The following is an 18,899-nucleotide window of genomic DNA, read 5'->3' as shown; positions in this document are numbered from 1 at the left end:
TGTGTTCAGATTCCTCTGAAGGGTACAGTAAATGTTAGTGGAAATGTCTCATTTCCAAAATAACTTTTAAAAATCAGTAAAGTATGAGGTTAGCTATTATGTTGAATCAAGTTAACAACACTAGCATTTCAAGCAACTCCTCTTATTGATTTTTAATTTTTCAGTATAACCCCAGTAATTCAGAGGACCTGTTGTAACATAAACACAATCCTTTAGGATTCTTTTCTTGATCATTAGTCTTCCTATACAAAGATTTCACAAACATTTGTCTTTCTCAATATATGAAAATAGTTAAATAAAGCAAATGCTTTTCTGTTTTGGTAAAGATTTTAGTGTACCAGAAATTACTATATTAGAGAAAAAACAATTTTATAAACACATATACATTGTTTGTTACTTTCATCTCACATGCATACTGACATATGAAATAACTGATTGCTTCTTGTGATATATATACCCAATTGGAACAGTATCCTTTCCCCTTTTCCTTATTGATTTGTTGTAAAAGCAGATACCAATTTTTGATTTTATAAGTGAAGATGATCCTGATCTAAAAATTGTTCCTGTAATAGGTTTAAAACTAAATGTTGTAATATTAATCCACTCGAGCAAATTTTAAAAATGATGTCATAATGATGTGTGATAGCAAATCAACTTCAAGCTTTTTCTCTGAAAATGGGATTTGCTAACTGTTTGGGATTAAATAGTCCATCTGACTTATGTAGACTTCATGATACCAAGGCATTCTAGAGGTGAAAGATTAGTCCAACTTTAGTATCTCTGCTACTAGAATATTCTGTACACATTTAGCAGATTGACAGTAAAAGCTCAAACATACTTTTTCAGAAAAAGAATATTTACGATGGTTGCTTGTAACCAAATACTTTAGCAAAGTATTTGTGAAGATAGTCTGCAATACTTTATACAGATTGAGATGAAAAAACATCCAATCTTAATGTTGTTAACAGGTATTTTTTAAGAAATCATTTTTTTAAAGAAAGAGCTTAAATTCCAGAAGATTGAGCCAATGGTCATGGTATCCCTCGTTGTTCTTCATGTGACTGATGATAGAAAGTGAAAGTGACCGCACCCTCCCAGGCAGTCTTGAGGACAGTGTCCTTGAGGCCACGTTTCTCAGCACAGTGATGCCACTGAGATAAATCAGAAGTGCAGTCAGATCCCTCTGGAGGAGGTCTGACTTGATGGCCATTCACACAGCGACGACATTTGATCCTGTAATAAAAAGTGCATTTGTATTCACCACAGTTGCAATCCATGACTTCATGCTATTGCATTTCAGCTACAGGACTTGGTGTCTGGCAGATTTCCCATGCTAGGAACAATATAAATTAGGATTATTTGATTCAAATGCTTCTCATAGCAATGGCTTTAGGTGCTGTGAACACAGAATGATCCTCTTTCAAAAGCCAGCAATGGGGGAGGGGGGAATTTATCTATGACACCCACAAAATCAATATTCTCAATTAGCGAAAATCCACTAATTACAAACCTTTACTGTGTATGTAAAATACTGCGTAAAATAGTAGACCATCAAACACTGTTTTAAGATGGTTCAGAGTACATTACATTTTTCTAACCTTTAAATTTGTACAGCTGATTGGTACACGAGTATTATCCCAACCGACCTATTCACCTACTCATGCAGACTTAAAATTTCCAAGGCCTAGTCTGTCAGAGCTGTACATTACAAAACTTAAGATAAAAAATTCAAATACTGGGTTTTACAAATGTGGGTTTCTATATTTATGCTAACTGCAACACTGGCTGTCTGTCAAAAATCTCTTATCACTAATGTTCAGATTCAGATTCAATATCTGTATACAGCTTACCTTAATCTTCTTTGTTTTGGTTTTTTTAAAACAACAACAACATTTCCATCTATGTCCCCAAATCTTTGCCTATACATTAGTTATCAAGCCCTTCTGGGACCTACTTGTCGTGGGTATCACTTGTAGTGGTCTCATTAAGTGTGAACAGCTCTTTGAGTTCCCCTAGAGAGAAGTGTCTTTCCACATCCTGTTCTTCATCTACTACACAGCTGCTAAGTGCCTTCTTGTGTGTCTGCCTCTGGAAGATCTTTTCTTCAATTGTCCCTGTCTGCAAAGTAAAAAATACATCTGGTGACAAGTTGTTGTGAGACCTCTTTGACTCTTAAAGTCACTACACATTCCTTAACGTGATTTTAACAAACTAGTTAGCTTGAGCAGAAGCTGTCAGTCAAAGTTGACATTAACAATTCCCATCTTTCCAAGCACAAACACCACAAAACCTTAGTTAACTCATAAGAGTTAACTTTTATTTAAAACTTTATTTAAATCTTGTCTTTGTCTGCCCAGAAATCAGATCTTTTATCATTTAAAGAAAAATAGTTTGTAAGTACAATCCTGCTTGTTACCCAAAGGTAGGCACTAGCATTATTACTTCAGGCTGAGATGGTGTTATTGTTTTAGATGCATATTGTAGCCTTACAAGTTTGGACTACATGTGCAAAGAATTCTGAAAGTTGCAATGCCAACCCTAATTTGGGGAAGGCTGCAGCAGCTGTTTTTAGATAAGGTCTTGGCAAAAGGCAAGACGCTGTACATCTCTTATTATAGAAACATTTCAAAGATAAAATCAGACTCCTAGATGAAAAATAGAGAAAATGTCATGTTTCTGGTGAACTGAAGGATAAGCTATCTCTCCTATCTCAAGCTACTAGTCTGAAGCACTAGCAATTTCTTTCTGAATAAGTAAAGGGTTCTATTTGGTAAGATTCAAGAATGCTTATATAATTCACCTACGGTATCTTCTTTTGGACGTGTTACCTTACAAGATAAGCAACTCTAGCACAATAGCATTTTAGATGCTATAGTGAATTGGGTGGTAAATAAATTTGATTAATAATAAAAAAATAAATAATAATACACCTGCTACAAACTTGTTTCTTCCCTGCAAAAGACTCAATGCTTCATGTTGCATGCTCTAATATATTAATGTGAACAGTGAGTTACATAAATCAATCTTACTGAAAGTAATCGATAGATATAGCATGTCTTCTTTTGGCCATCTCTCCACACTCGGGCCATGGCTTGTTCATCATTGGCTGGATTCCAATCAGGATCAAACATCACAAGTCTGTTTGCTCCAATTAGATTTAAGCCACATCCCCCAGCTTTGCTACTCAGCATGAAAATGAATTCAGGACTCTATGAAATCAGGGGGGGGGGGAAACACCAAATTATCAAGCATAGGTGACAGCTAAATACATTATCTGTGGAAAAGCAAACCTCAAAATTAATTGCCTTATGTTGATCTTAGAGCAAAATTAAGGGGATACAGAAGTTTCACACCGAGGGTAATGGGCTGGATGAAATGTCACTTCTTCTCAGTCTAAATCAGAGATGCAAACTGCAGTCATTTTCTGCCCCCTCATGGCTCATCTCCAAATGAGCAAGCTTTCACATTTGAGGCTGTTTTGTGTCTTTGTAAATTTCAGTTTATTAAGGACAAAATGATTACTTTTGTGTGTGTGTGTGTTTGTGTGTGTGTACACACACACACACACACACACACACAATCTATGCAATTAATTATGGTTGCTACCTGCTCTTTAAGCAGGAGCCAAAAATCCAAGAATGTCCACAAACTACACATCAACTAGTACAAATATATCTGTAACTAAAGGGGGAAGATCGCCAGATTTGGGTCACCCTAAAACCCACAGTCAGCCTCCCTTGGGTTAAACGAGTCTGTTCTTTGCTATCTAGACTCCAGGCCCTGGGAATAAGTCTTGATAGAATAATTTGCTTGTGTCTGCTGATTGTTTTGTAAAGCCACCACATAGTAGGGAGGCCACTACAAAAACAACGATCTCATCTGATTCCTAGAGTCCAACCTTACCAACAGAATTTCTGTTACTGCTATTACGACTAATAACTGAAGCACGCACCCTTTTACGCAGGAGTTATGGCTTTTTGCAAAGCACATTGAAACAAACTTCCTATTAACATAATACTGCTTTATAGTCACATCCCCTGAAGAATAGCACTTTCAGTTAAAATTGTCATTATATAAGGACAGGGGCTTTTGTACTAAAAATCTCCAGATCAGAAACTTCACTTACAGAAAGATCGTTGAAACGTTCCACTATCTTTGCTCTCTTTTTAATGGACATGGTGCCATCCAGACGGACGTACAAATACCTGATACAAAAACAGATTGTTGGGGGCAATAAGCTGACTTTGTAATAATGCCGCTTGGGGGTGTGTGTGTGAAAGCCCTAATAAGCAGGCATATACATAGAATGAAGGCTACTGCTAAGCTTGTAAACCGCCCTGAGTCTTCGGAGAAGGGTGGGATATAAATGGAATTAAAATATATATATATAAAAATATTTAAATAAAAATGACGTCCCCCGCCCCCCCATATCAGGAAAAAGATTCTCTCGCTCTGATAATTTTCATTCGCCCATATATAAGTTGAACTCGGCCATCATACCTCCTATTTCTGCAGAGTTTCTCAAAAAGGTCGAGGGTCTGTGTGTAATTGGACACCAAGACTACTTTATCATTACTGGTGCTTCTAGTAACTGCCAGAATGTAGTCCAAAACCAGCATCTTTCCTGGAAGGAAACAAAATGAGTGCGTGCATATTTTCGATAGGGCTGAGAAAACACCTACTTGTCCAGGCGGAGCACAGATTGTTCTTGCAAGTGATATTTACCTGAGAGCTGAGGCTCTAGAGACTTAACACTATAGCCAGATGGAAACAACTGCACAGCTCCCGCAAACCCTTCTTCCTCTTCTACGCACTTTTCATAAATCAAGGCAGGGTCTGCAGAAGAATTCAAGAGTCACTGCATAGGATGTGTGGCTGCCAAGTACTCTGTTTAATCAGAGAGAGTTGTTTTAAGTGAGCCATAAAACAATGGGGAACCTCCACACAATACTATTCCTTTTCTTAACAGATACAGCCAGAGCTGCAACTCACAATGAATAGGTTAACATACAGTACTAAATAAAAAAACTCTTTGAGAGAGGTTGAGTAATTTTTTTTTACTTATCTAGATTCAATGCTGTGACCAATTCAGAGCCTTGGTGGAGCAGTGGGCTAATGCCTCCTTAAGTAACACCAGCTGCCTGCAATTAGTGCAGGTTCGCATCCCACCAGGCTCAAGGTTGACTCAGCCTTCCATCCTTCCGAGGTAGGTAAAATGAGGACCCAGATTGTTGGGGGCAATTAAGCTGACTTTGTAATAATGCCGCTTGGGGTGTGTGTGAAAGCCCTAACAAGCAGGCATATACATAGAATGAAGGCTACTGCTAAGCTTGTAAGCCACCCTGAGTCTTCGGAGAAGGGCGGGATATAAATGGAATTAAAATAAATAATTCCACACTGGCTGTTGTTGTCCAAAGATTACCAGTTATAGATCTATAACAGCCTTCCTCTAATGACCTCTAACGCTTTGATTTCTGCCGTAACTCCAAACTATCCGGATCTCATTAAAAAAAAAGAAGAGGCATATTTGACTCAGGTTTTTAATGCACGAGCAGATTATGCAACAAATGAAGGCTGGTGAATGATGACCTCGGACACAGATTACCCATAATGCCGATTAATTTCAAAATAGAAATTTAGGCTCAATAAAATGGCAGCTGGAATATAGGTTACTAGAGCTGCAAAGCAGCACATTCCTTACTCTACAGTAGCTATTTTTAACCCAGTAACACCACTTTTGTTGCCTTCTACTATATATGTTTAATTTTGGACTCCAAAAAATTATTTCAAGGATAAAGAGACTTCAGTAATAAAGAAGTTATATAGCTCAGGGTTGAACTGTTGGGTTCTTGTTGTTTGCTGAATTTGTTTTCTTGCAGACGTTTGGTTTGCTAGCTGTTTATATATACTAGCTTGCCCTACTAATCTTGGTGGGAATTTGGCTTCCTCCTGGGTGATTATTTGATTAGGATATTATTTGCCTGGAGCTGTTTTCTGTGACTACTAGGGAAGATACATCTTGGGTTGTTTGTTTCCTTCCTTGATTTTGGGTTGTATCTTTTAAGTGATATGTAGATGAGGTTTATCTATAGGTCTACTGTTGCTTTATTTATTTATTTTATTTTATTAAATTTATATGCCGCCCTTCTCCCTAAGGACTCAGGGCGGCGCACAACAATAAAAATTAAAAAAAAAAACATAAAATAGAAAATTTAAAAAAGAATTAAACAATAAATACAATAATTATATGACAATTTTAAAACCAGCAAAAAGCTAATTAAAACCGTAGTCAGTCCAGGCTTGATTTGCCTCAGCCAAACTTCCATAGATTTTTAGATTTGATTCATTCTAAAACATTAACAATTTCCCAGTTGAAATTGTGATTCAATTTATCTATTTGTGGAGATTAAAGGATGTTCATCAATGTCTTCTCACGGCCAGAAGATCTCCAAGGTCCCTTCCAGCTCTGTTGTTCTACTCTGTTCAAAATGATGTTTGCATTCTGCCTGTCTGTCTTACATTTTAGCTGTTGCAGTCCATACGCTAGTCTATATTGTAGATGAGTCCTGTTTTTTTCTTCTTTGGTACCTGGATGTTTAAACTTGCTTAAGAACTTTTGAAGGGATTTTGTTGGTCTGCAGGAAAACAGACAAACCTCAGAAAATATCAAGAACCCAATCAACCAGTTTCAAGAATATACTGTAATTTGCTTACATGGAAATTTCATATCCAAATGTTATGTACATAAGAGCAAAATCAAAGACCCAGAATTATGATCCTGGAAAATTTTAGAGACGAGAAATATAGCTTGGAACAATTTCTGTGCACAGCCAGTGCTGTAAAGAATGTGCCCTAGCACTAAAGACACTATTAATACACACCTTCCTGCTCATTATTCAAGCACAAATTATTCAGATTCATATTCCGAAGCCTTCAAGGACAGATAGTTTTCTTGTTACTAATTTTGTCATATTCCAGGAATATGGGCACGAGATGAGAATAGGATGTTGCATAAATATACATAGACTTAATTGTCAGAATTACTCACGATTACAGAGCTTCTTCAGAGATGTGATTGAAGAGAGAGAAGAAACATTCATCTTCCCCTCTTTCAGATCTTCTGCAGGCTTTGCTTGCATCAGAAAGTATTTGTATAACTCTGCTTGAAGGGGAGTCAGCCTGGAGCGGAAGAGAGAGAGAGGGAGAGAGAGAGAGAAAAGAAGAAGAAATTACTGATTTTATGACCACTGAACTTTAGATCATTCTAAAGGTAAGTCATGTCATATCTACAATAATATGATTTAGCTTCAAGGGAATGATGATTAACCCAGCTGTGAACCCATCAGCCTTTTTTTTTTGCTACCCAAATCTAAATACTAAAAGTATTTGCTAGTATTTGATACCCAAATAGTACTTGAAACTCAGTAGGGAAAGGAGAGGAAACCTAGCGCTCAATTGGCTTTGGTTGGAAATCAGGTAATTTCATAAGCCTTCAAGAAACCTATTTGCTCAGTTTTAGAACAACAACAACAACAACAACAACAACAACAATAATAATAATAATAATAATAATAATTATTATTATTATTATTATTATTATTATTATTATTATTATTATTATTATTATTATTTTATTTGTATACCGCCCTTCTCCCGAAGGACTCAGGGCGGTGAACAGGGCAATAAATACTAAAATACAAAGATAGAAAAGTTAAGAAAAGATTAAACAAAGTGCCCAATAACTTACAACAATAAGTTAAAATACGTTAGAACAATAATAAAACCCAAACCCATCAGGCCAGGCCGGCTTGTTTAAACAAGTAGGTCTTTAGATCCTGTCGGAAGGAGCGAAGGTCGGGCGCCATCCGGAGCTCAACCGGTAAACGGTTCCACAAATCCGGTGCACCCACAGAGAAGGACCTCCCCCTGGGGGCCACCAGACGACATTTTCTGACCGGTGGCACCCTGAGGAAGCCCTCCCTGTGGGAGCGCACTGGGCGGAGGGAAGTTGTTGCCGGCAGCAGGTGCTCCCTAAGGTACTCCAGACCCATGCCATGTAGGGCTTTAAAGGTCATTACCAGCACCTTGAATCTCACCCGGAAGACAACTGGAAGCCAATGCAGCTGACGGAGCAAAGGTGTAACATGGGAGTATCGGGAGACTCCCAACACAACTCTCACGGCTGCATTCTGCACCAGTTGGAGCCTCCGAGTGGTCCTCAAGGGCAGCCCCATGTAGAGAGTGTTGCAGTAGTCTAAATGAGAGGTCACGAGCGCATGAGTGACCGTATGCAAGGCATCCCGGTCTAGATAGGGCCGCAACTGGTGCACCAGGCGAACCTGGGTGAAGGCCCCCCTAGTCACAGTTACCATATGATCTTCTAAAGAAAGCTGTGAATATAGGAGGACTCCCAAGTTGCGAGCCCTATCTACGGGGGGTAATAACTCACCCCCCATAGAAAGGGATGGAATATTCTGAATATCCCGAGATGCCGGTATGCACAGCCACTCAGTCTTGTCAGGGTTGAGTCGAAGCCTGTTCCTCCCCATCCAGACCCGAACCGCCTCCAGGCAACGGGACATCACATCGAGGGCATCACTGGGGTGGTTTGGGGTCGAAATAAAAAGCTGGGTATCATCAGCATACTGATGATACCCAACTCCAAAACCACGAATGATCTCACCCAGCGGTTTCATGTAGATGTTGAACAGGAGAGGCGAGAGGACCGACCCCTGAGGAACTCCACAAACGAGAGGCCTCGAGGTCGACCTCTGCCCCCCTGCCAACACCGACTGCGAACGTCCCAGGAAATAGGAGAACCACTGAAGAACCGTGCCTCCCACTCCCAATCCTCTGAGACGCCGCAGTAGGATACCATGGTCAATGGTATCGAAAGCCGCTGAGAGGTCTAATAGGATTAGGACAGAGGAATATCCCCTGTCCCGAGCCCTCCAGAGATCATTCACCAGAGCGAGCAATGAAATTAATGAAATGAAATGAATTCTGTTTTTGGTTGGAAATCAAGTAATTTCATAAGCCTTCAAGAAACCTATTTGCTCAGTTTTAGAACCCTAATGAAATTAATGAAATAAAATGAATTCTATTTTTGGTTGGAAATCAGGTAATTTCATAAGCCTTCAAGAAACCTATTTGTTCAGTTTTAGAACCTTAATGAAATTAATGAAATGAAATGAATTCTGTTTTTGGTTGGAAATCAGGAAACCTATTTGCTCAGTTTTAGAACCTTAATGAAATTAATGAAATGAAATGAATTCTGTTTCTGGTTGGAAATCAGGAAACCTATTTGCTCAGTTTTAGAACCCTAATGAAATTAATGAAATGAAATGAATTCTATTTTTGGTTGGAAATCAAGTAATTTCATAAGCCTTCAAGAAACCTATTTGCTCAGTTTTAGAACCCTAATGAAATTAATGAAATGAAATGAAATCGATTTTTATCAAATATTCTCAAAACTGCACTCATTTTGAATGTCTCATAAGGAGTCTCAAACAATGTCTTTTTTTCTGGGCACACGGTACAGTTCTAAAGAAAAAAAATGAGGTTGCAATCTCCCACCATTTTTATTTTCTATGAATATGGAATGGAATTCTATGTGTATGGAATGTATATAGGGCACCTACGGGGTTGAGAGCCACACCTTCAAACAAATGGTGGTGGTAAATGGTGCTTTGCAGCATGTCCGTTTCCTGCTTAATTGGTTTTCTGAATTAATCTTATTAAAAGCTCATGTGAGACAGAAAGCCTTGTGGGTACCAAGAGTGCTTATGCAAGCAATACACTGCGGCCCTAAGTTGAATTTACACTTCAAGAAAACACAGTGAAGTCAGTGATACAAGTTAGTTAAATGAAATGGCTTCTGGTTTCAGTAGAGCTGCTCTAAGCATGAACAAGTTCAGATCAAACCAACTATATTTCATTTGTCTCATTGTTCATAAAGTTACCACATCCCCACTCCATCATTCAGGGACCATATACAAGTAAATGCAGAAAAATCTAAATCTCTAAACAGAAAGATCTCCCCACCACATTTATGTATACTGTCGTTTTTTTGAGCCTTACTTCACCAAATATTTGTATGCAACAGGTTGCCAGCTGGCTTCCGGCTTCTGAATTCAAGGTGCTGGGTATTATCTATAAAGCCCTATATGGCATAGGGCCTAGCTACCTGAAAGTCTGGCTGTCTCTGGGTATCCCGTTTGCTTCAGTGGATTGGCTTACTTTGAATCCCCTTAGTTAAACAACACCTTTCTCTTATTTCATCTGCCCTTTGTAACAGCTTCTCCCCAAAGATCCATATGGCCTCCACCTTGTCCACCTCAAGCAATTTTTAAAAACCTGCTTTTCTCCCCACGTCTCTGGTTAGGTTGCTTGGACAGATCTTTTTGTTGGAGATGATATTGGGAGATGGGCAATGTAAAATGTGATAGACAGACAGACAGATCTAATGTATTGCGATTTAATTTTTAGACACCTGTCATTTGGGGTTGGGTAGCCTACACAATTGAAGATAAATAAATAACATGCTTATCTGCTTAAATTGTGGAGAGGTTTTAATTGTTGAAATTGCCGTTTCATCCACGTGTGTCCCTACTACTCCTTTAAACCAGGTTCCTTATGATAATACATGCATAGGCATTTCTGTGTTATTGTAAATATATGTATATATGGCAACAGCCAGTAGGATGAAGATCCTAGAGGCAAAGAACAACAACAACATTAGCTGGAGTTGCTGTTGAGGAACACAGATAGACACTTGATTCAAAGCTACGCAACACATTGACTGCTTAAAGTAGACAGAAAAGGAATGTGGGGATTAAAGGCAAGATTTGTTGTGGTTTTTAATTTGTTAATGCTGATCATTTTGGAAAAAGTGCCATTGTGCTTTGAAACTAGAGGAATATTAATTATTGTCCTTTAATCAAGCAAAGTGGATAAGGAATGAATGTTTCATGTCTAAAGTAGTAGTTTTTTAACTGATTTGTGGCCAGTCTGCTTAACCACTGGGAAAGACATACTGCTTACCCATCCACCCTCTTGCAGAGTTTTTCCCAGTAGCTCAGTTTGCTTCATATGCAAGAAAATGTCCATTAATTTCAGTTCTGACAATTCTAAATATAATATTCACGATAGCTTCGATTATGCTAATTCTGTAGAAATTATTGAAAGATTAACCAGACCTTATCAACAACAAAAGTGACTGTTTTGCCATAGTAGCATTAAATGTAACATATAATACCAACCATAAAGTTTTTAATAACTGTACTACGGTTGTGCTATACATTCAGCTTAAATTCAAAAGCCTCAGTAGACTAATGAATCCCTTTCCCTTTTTACATTAAGCAAGAAACTTGTTCCTTACTATACATCTTGCCCTTTAAATTTATACCTGCAACACACCACCTGCTCAATTTTCACTGGCAAGTATTTGGAGAGAATATCTGAAGTTCTCCTTATTAGACATCTAGAAAGGAAAGACAAAGATAACCTTAATATTGTTAACACCATGGCCTAAACTCCTGACTAGATTTCACCAATACAATATTTCTTCCTAATGCTAGTAGGAAGACCTTCATCCAGAATATTTATTTATTTATTTATTTATTTATTTATTTATTTATTTATTTATTTATTTATTTATTTATTAATGGGACTTATATCCCGCCCTATCTCCCGAAGGACTCAGGGCGGCTAACAATAACATACAATAAATACAGAAATTAAGATAAAATTAAAATTAAAGGCCTCTGTACAATAAATTAAAATTAAAAATTAAAATAAATTAAAATTAGAGTTAAATATTTAGAATATTTAGCAATACATTCAGGGTTCCTTTTCTGGTAAATGCATGGAATTTCCACAGGAGAATAAATGCTTTCCTTGACTGAATCTTGCTAACTAGCCACCATCGAATCAACTTTCTTGCTGATTTGATCCAAATATTGAAAAGAGAAAGTAAAGATAGCAACACACTAAAAGCAGGACAGGTAGTCCTCGAATTACGGCCTGTTCTGTGAGAACCATTCAAAGTTACAGTGGCCTCGGAAAGAGCGCTTTAGAGCTAGTAAAGCACATCTGGCCATTATAAAACATTGTACTGAACCCATCATTTTGCGTGGTTAGCAACTGGCTTGCATTTACAGCTTGCCAAGCACCCAAGAATCAGCTCTACTGCAGCCCCACAAAGGATTCCCTCCCCCCCCCATACACAAAGGAGGCTGCAGGAATGGAGCTGAAATCTTTGAGATTTCAACTGTTTCCATAGCCCGCCAAAATATTTGCCCCCTAGGCATGGATGGGAGCTGAATTCCACTGATGGGCTGTAGAAACATTTGAGAGTGACAGACTGCTATGTGGAGCTGAAATCTTCCCAACAGGCAGCCCTTTTGCTTTGTCCACTTAACAGCCACAACCGGTAGTGCTGGGATTATGGTTGTTAAGCAAAGCAGCCACATGACAACTTGGTTCGTGACTGCTTTGCTTAATGAACGAGATTCCGGTCCCATTTGTGGTCCTAAGTCAAGGATTACCTGTAGTGTCATATGATTACAGAAAAAAAAAGTTAGGGCTATCAATTCTGACTTGCAAAAATGGGACTTCTAGGTGGCAGAATGATACAGAAAGCTGTAATTCTGGGCTATCATCTACTGGTTGTCTGTATTTTTACAGCCCAGAACTGGTACTTATAGTTTTCAGATGAAACATACAGAAAAATTGTATACTGGTGATTTAGAGAGAATGGTTGAATAAGCTGAAGACAATCTAAAGGTAAAACGTAAAGGTTCCCCCGCACATGCGTGCTAGTCGTTTCCGACTCTAGGGGTCGGTGCTCATCTCCGTTTCAAAGCCGAAGAGCCAGCGCTTGTCCGAGGACGTCTCTGTGGTCATGTGGCCGGCATGACTAGACACCAGAGGCGCACGGAACGCTGTTACCTTCCCACCGTAGTGGTCCCTATTTTTTTACTTGCATTTTTACGTGCTTTCGAACTGCTAGGTTGGCAGAAGCCGGGACGAGTAACAGGCGCTCACTCTGTTACGTGGCACTCGGGATTCAATCCGCCAAACTGCCGACCTTCTGATCGACAAGCTCAGCATCCTAACCCACTGAGCCACCGCGTCCCTTGAAGACAATCTAGGGTAGCAATTATCTCACCTTTTTACAGAATGAGGATAAGAACTTAAGAGGGGGGGGAAAAGAAGAAAGTATTCTTATAGAGAAAAAAAGATGCTCCTCTTCACCTGTTAACAATACTGATCAGCTCTTTCAGTCTCTCCTCTCCTTTTTGCCTTCCAGCCTCACTTGCATCTGCATCCCTGCCTTTCAAAATGGGGATTTCAAAGTGCTTTTTAAACTCCTGGGCTGTTCCTGTACAAAAACAGAGACATTTCAGAATTAAGTATCTGCTGCCCTAAAAACATCCTTATTCCCACCCAATTTTCTTATTACATGAAACCCGGGATTCCTCAGTTGAAAAGAAGAGCGGAGAGAACTTTCATTACCTAACGCTTCTGACATCAAAACCATTGTTGATACCACCTTCGTAATTATTGACCTCTAATAAACCTTATAGTATATATTTCAAAGTGTGATGTACTTTACCGAATGTGTTATTCAGGGACAGGGAAGCAATAATGGAGCAATCTCAACCTAGGGCAGCTAATTAACCCACAAGCCCTCAAATAAAACTCCTCCATTGTCAACTTAGATAGAAACACTGTGTAGGTAATGCAGATAGAGCTTTGCTTCGAGCTCTCTGTGCTTTCATCATTGAGAAAAGAACTATGATAACCAAAGCAGCCATTTTAATGCAGTATCTGGCAAAACAAGATTACATGTTACATCCGTACGAGCCCTGATGGTGCAGTGGTTAAAGTTGTGGTATTGCAGGCAAACTCTGTCCACAGCCTGGAGTTCAATCCTGAACGTTGACTCAGCCTTCCATCCTTCTGAGGTCAGTAAAATGAGGACCCAGATTGTTGGGGGGAATGTGCAAATAATATTTATATTGTAAACTGCTTAGAGAGTGCTGTAAAGCACTATGGAGAGATATATAAGCCTAAATGCTATTGCTATTCTCCTACACAGAGAAAGGAAGCATTCCATACAGAACTAACCAGAGAGTGAAATCTCCATGATTTATCCTTATCCATTCAGCTTCTCTGTGTGGGAGGAGGCTGGGGGGAATTGTTTCCTCTTCTTGTACAGAGAAAATATATGATGTAACAGAGGTTTCTGCCCAATGAATGAGACTCCCCAAGCTCTTAGCTATCTGCCATTCAACCCAAAATGTAAGCAAATTATATATATTTAAACTGTCATTCTTTCTCTATGGCTAGCCAAAGCTATTTAATTTAAACTGAGATTGCCAAGTTAGGGTCTTTAATTTAGATGATTATATTATTAAAAAGTCCCCACCTAGAATGCCTGAGTTGACAAAATGTACTAGACTGAAATATTCAAGGAGATCATTTTGAATGGGAGTGCCAGAGATGAGTACCCGGCGTGGCGTATTCAAGCTGTTGAGAGCCTGGTATGTTTGGTTATCTGAGTTTTTCAGCCGGTGCCCCTGGAAAAAAAAAAGATTGAAGACAAAAAAGATCATCAAGCATGGACAGAAAAAAAAGTATTTTTTAAAAGGCCAGTTAGAGCAAGGAAATTATTCCAGCTGAATAATGCAAAAAACAGGAAATATATTAGATGCACAAATGTTCATAGTTCAAAGTAACAAGCTGTATCATTCGTAATGTGATTAAATTAAAATTGATTTATTGGTTATTGATTATACTGCTGCTACGGTTAATTAATTAAATCCATTGTGGTTCTCATTTAAAAGATGCTAAAAAGGTTTCTAGTTCACTGTACAGATAAATACTCTTCTATCACCAATATTAAAATATATTACATCCTCTTCATGCTACTATTGCTCAGGTCACAGATGTGAGAAAAAATGCACAATTCTTTTCTTCTGATCTCCCGTGAATATGCGAAACATATTTATTTATTTTATTTTATTTATTTTAATTCCATTTATATCCCGCCCTTCTCCGAAGACTCAGGGCGGCTTACAAGCTTAGCAGTAGCCTTCATTCTATGTATATGCCTGCTTGTTAGGGCTTTCACACACACACCCCAAGCGGCATTATTACAAAGTCAGCTTAATTGCCCCCAACAATCTGGGTCCTCATTTTACCTACCTCGGAAGGATGGAAGGCTGAGTCGACCTTGAGCCTGGTGGGATGCGAACCTGCACTAATTGCAGGCAGCTGGTGTTACTTAAGGAGGCATTAGCCCACTGCTCCACCAAGGCTCTGAAACATATACATGTTTGGCAGGCAAAAAGATCACAGGTTCAAATCCGTGGAGTAATAATTGTCACTGATCCTATCCATCTTAGCCACAGAATGGTCAGTTTAAGTCAGATACCATTAGTTTAAATCAGCGTTTCCCAACCTTAGGAACTTGAAGATGCGTGGACTTCAACTCCCAGAATTCCCCAGCCAGCTATGCTGGCTGGGGAATTCTGGGAGTTGAAGTCCACGCATCTTCAAGTTCCTAAGGTTGGGAAACGCTGGTTTAAATGAATCCATTAGTCCTGAATATATTTAATAGTCATGGTTCGTTTCTTTCAAAATTATAGAATCAGATTTATTCTATATTTAAGCAAGGAAGAAAGTCAGCAATGTGATAACTACCTCATTTCACCTTTCATTTTTAAAACCCAATATAAACAGTTTAAAATTTCCTGGACAGGAACTGAGAAATCATGTTCTGAAGTCTACTTTAGAAGAAAGGGGGGGGGGGGAAGCCCCTTATAGTAGTATTGCCAACAGCATCGATCTTTTCTTCAAACAGGATTTAATTCTCAACACAATTCTTTAATTTTTTTTCTTTCTGTTCCTCCAGCCAAGCCGATTGTACTCACCTGGTTAAGCAAAGCCTACCTGCTTTATCTTTCTGCTATCCTCCTGGTAATGAAAAACGGGCTGAAGCACAAATTAATTGAACAAGTCTGTGTTTTGGGAGACAAATTGCTAAGCGCATTGATTTGTGCTTTAGATTGTAAGCCGCCCCGAGTCTTCGGAGAAGGGCGGGATATAAATGGGATTTTTAAAAAAAAAAGTCAACGAAAGATACAGAAAGGCTATGGAAGACTGTACCAATCAAGGTTGCCAATGAGCCCCAATTTCATTATAGTGGGAGAAAACACTGAAGGAGGCTTAGATGAGCAGATCAGTCTTCCACTGGGATAACTATTCTGTAAAGCTTTGATTTGAAGATTTGATGATCAGTTTGGATTTTGCTTAGAAGTCCGAGCCTCTATGAGTTTTGCCCATATCCATTATATCTATTCCTTTGTGTAATTTTCTCATAAGGAAGGCGGTGGGATTTTCAGGGTGACAGCCTTTTCTGCCCTTGTGTTTTATATTTTTACTACCTGCACATCAGGCTAGGGAGTTATCTGCCACAGTTTGCCAATCCACTAGTCACCTTAGTTATTTTAAGTTACACGCAGAATTAAGAAATGGCTAACTAGGAGAAACAGAAATTGGAATTAAAACTGGAAGAAACACCAACAAGCTCAGAGGTGCCGATGATACCACTTTGACAACCAGAAGTGGGAAAGAATTAACGTAAACCTATGCTAAGGATGGAAACGGGTTTTTTTTTTTAAAAAAAAGTTCAGATAAAAAAAACAAACCCACAGCACCACACCCTAAGCTTACATCAACAGGGAGAATCCAATGTAAATAAGTGGAGAAGAAGTAGTAAATAAATGTTACCTTCCTATGCTTAAAAAGTTCCCAAGGATGGTGATTGCAGTCAAGGAATAAAGGAATATCTGCTACTTGGGAGAAAGGCTATGACAGATCCAGACAAAACAGTCAAGGTTTATTTTACCAGTGGTAACACGTAGCCAAGAAAATTGGATTCTCAGAAAAACAAAATTGAAGTATGCCTTAGAATTGGGATTCTGGAGAAAAAAAGTCTTAACAGTTAACTTGCAAGTGCAAAACCCATTCTCTCGCTGCTGATATTTATTTTTTTTTTAAAACACGGCTGTTCCAAGGAACTCATTACCTCGTCACATATGACCAACCCAACGCTCCCTTTCTTGAGAGCTTCTGCGTGGAGACGGAAAGTTTCATAGGAAATTATCAGGATGGGGGATGGGATTCTACGGCCTCGCTGGTTCACGAATCCAACTATTAGGGGAGAAATAAAAATGGCAAAGGAATAAAGATAAATAAGCTATTTAAAGGCAGAAATAATTTAATAAATACAAAGGGAAGTAATTGAAAGGAATCTTGCATGCAGGCATTAGAATTTCTTTAAATGAGGCTTTTACACTTTCCATCCCTGCTCTCCTATAAATCTACTTTCTGGTATTCCCCCACTCTTGTATTGCTTTGGATCTGAAAATCACTGTGTAGCATTCAATTATTCAAAGTAACTCAACAGACTATTGCTGAGTCAGGACAGAAGCTCTTGCCTATCAACCTTTCTTTAATTAATCATGTACTGTTATCTCTCTGCCTCTTCCTTACTTTGGTTTAGGATCAGATTTTGCCATTCTCAGAATAAACCCATGGATAGCAACATACTTAAGTCTCATTTATTTCAATGGGATTTTTAAAATCAACCTGAAGAGCGCATCAGCTGATATACTTTTTTCTACAGTCTCTGCTGTTTCCTAATTCATAACTACAAAAGTTGCTAATTAAACCATTTAACTTAACCACGGCAGTCATCCTCAGCACAGTGTGCTAAAAAAAAATCCTATCACTATATGGTTTAGTCTAGAACTTAGCGACACTTCAGTTAAAGCACTCTCCTTGCTTTCCAACAGCTGCATATATATATATATATATATAAATAATATAATAATAATAATAATATTGTGTAGCATTTATACCTAGCTTGTTGTCTATATCCTGTTTAGAGCCTCCATCAATAGCCAGTGGCTGGATTCTTCCTCCAAGCCATTTACCCACTTCATTGTACCAGTTTTTCACCAGACTGGAAGGCGCAACCACGATTGCCTTGTCAATTTCAGGCTTACAGTCTGGACTTTGGCGCAAAAGTGTCCAAATCAAAGTGATACATTGCAAGGTCTTTCCTAGACCCATCTCATCTGCCATGATGCAGCCATGACTTCCGGGGATCCGACGACTCGTAACACATTCCCACAGGAACTTCACTCCCTGTATGAAAGTGCTTGAGTTCAATTTAAACAGGTATGCAGAATATTAAACATTATACTGAGTTATCTAACTAAATTGTAGAGCCGAATATCTAACAATTTACAGGAGCAATGAACAACTCCACACAGTGGAAATCACGTACTCAGCCAGGAGATTATCATTAGTGGAATTCAAAATTACAGTATTCAAAAGATCTCAAACTTTCAAGAAGCAGCACCTGTGCAGTGACCAATTATGCCTTTCATGTATGGACTACAACATCAGTGAATTATTTTACTTTATTCCAAGCAAAAAATGAATCAAGATGACTAACTAAAGAAAAACAATCAGTGAAATTGCTACCATAGTTACGCTTCATCTTGTAATAGTTTGCAGAAAAACTGCCATGCCATTATTTTCTGTAGGAACATGACTAGTACAGGCAGTCCTAAAACTTAATGACCGCTGTCGAGACTGGAACTTCCATTGCTAAGCAATGCAAATTGTTAAGTGAGTTGTATCCAATTGTATGACCGTTTTTGCAATAGTCAATAAGTGATCTGGCTTCTTCTAGAAGCCCTGCAACCATCAGACATACTTTCCGGTTGCCAAGCGCCCAAATTTTTATCCCTTGAACATAAGGAACCTTGCAAGGGTTGCTAGTGCGAGGACCGACTGAAAGTTATTTTTTTCAACAC

At 38.6% G+C, this 18,899-nt stretch overlaps 1 protein-coding gene across 1 annotated transcript; it reads right to left on the bottom strand.

Annotated features, from left to right (window-relative positions):
* Window positions 1-51: 51 nt before the first annotated feature.
* On the bottom strand, window positions 52-18,159 carry RAD54L (RAD54 like; the record flags this gene model as incomplete). Its single annotated transcript, XM_083357824.1, has 12 exons — window positions 52-1,233; window positions 1,955-2,118; window positions 3,030-3,209; window positions 4,127-4,205; window positions 4,501-4,624; window positions 4,726-4,836; window positions 7,049-7,179; window positions 11,408-11,482; window positions 13,258-13,384; window positions 14,435-14,585; window positions 17,099-17,223; window positions 17,934-18,159. 12 exons carry the CDS (start codon window positions 18,157-18,159, stop codon window positions 1,032-1,034), a joined length of 1,695 nt encoding a protein of 564 aa, XP_083213950.1. The 3' UTR covers window positions 52-1,031.
* Window positions 18,160-18,899: the final 740 nt, after the last annotated feature.

This window comes from Vipera ursinii (genome assembly GCF_947247035.1).
Source record: "Vipera ursinii genome assembly, chromosome: 3".
Lineage (NCBI taxonomy): Eukaryota > Metazoa > Chordata > Lepidosauria > Squamata > Viperidae > Vipera > Vipera ursinii.
This window is presented reverse-complemented; position numbering and strand designations above follow the sequence as displayed.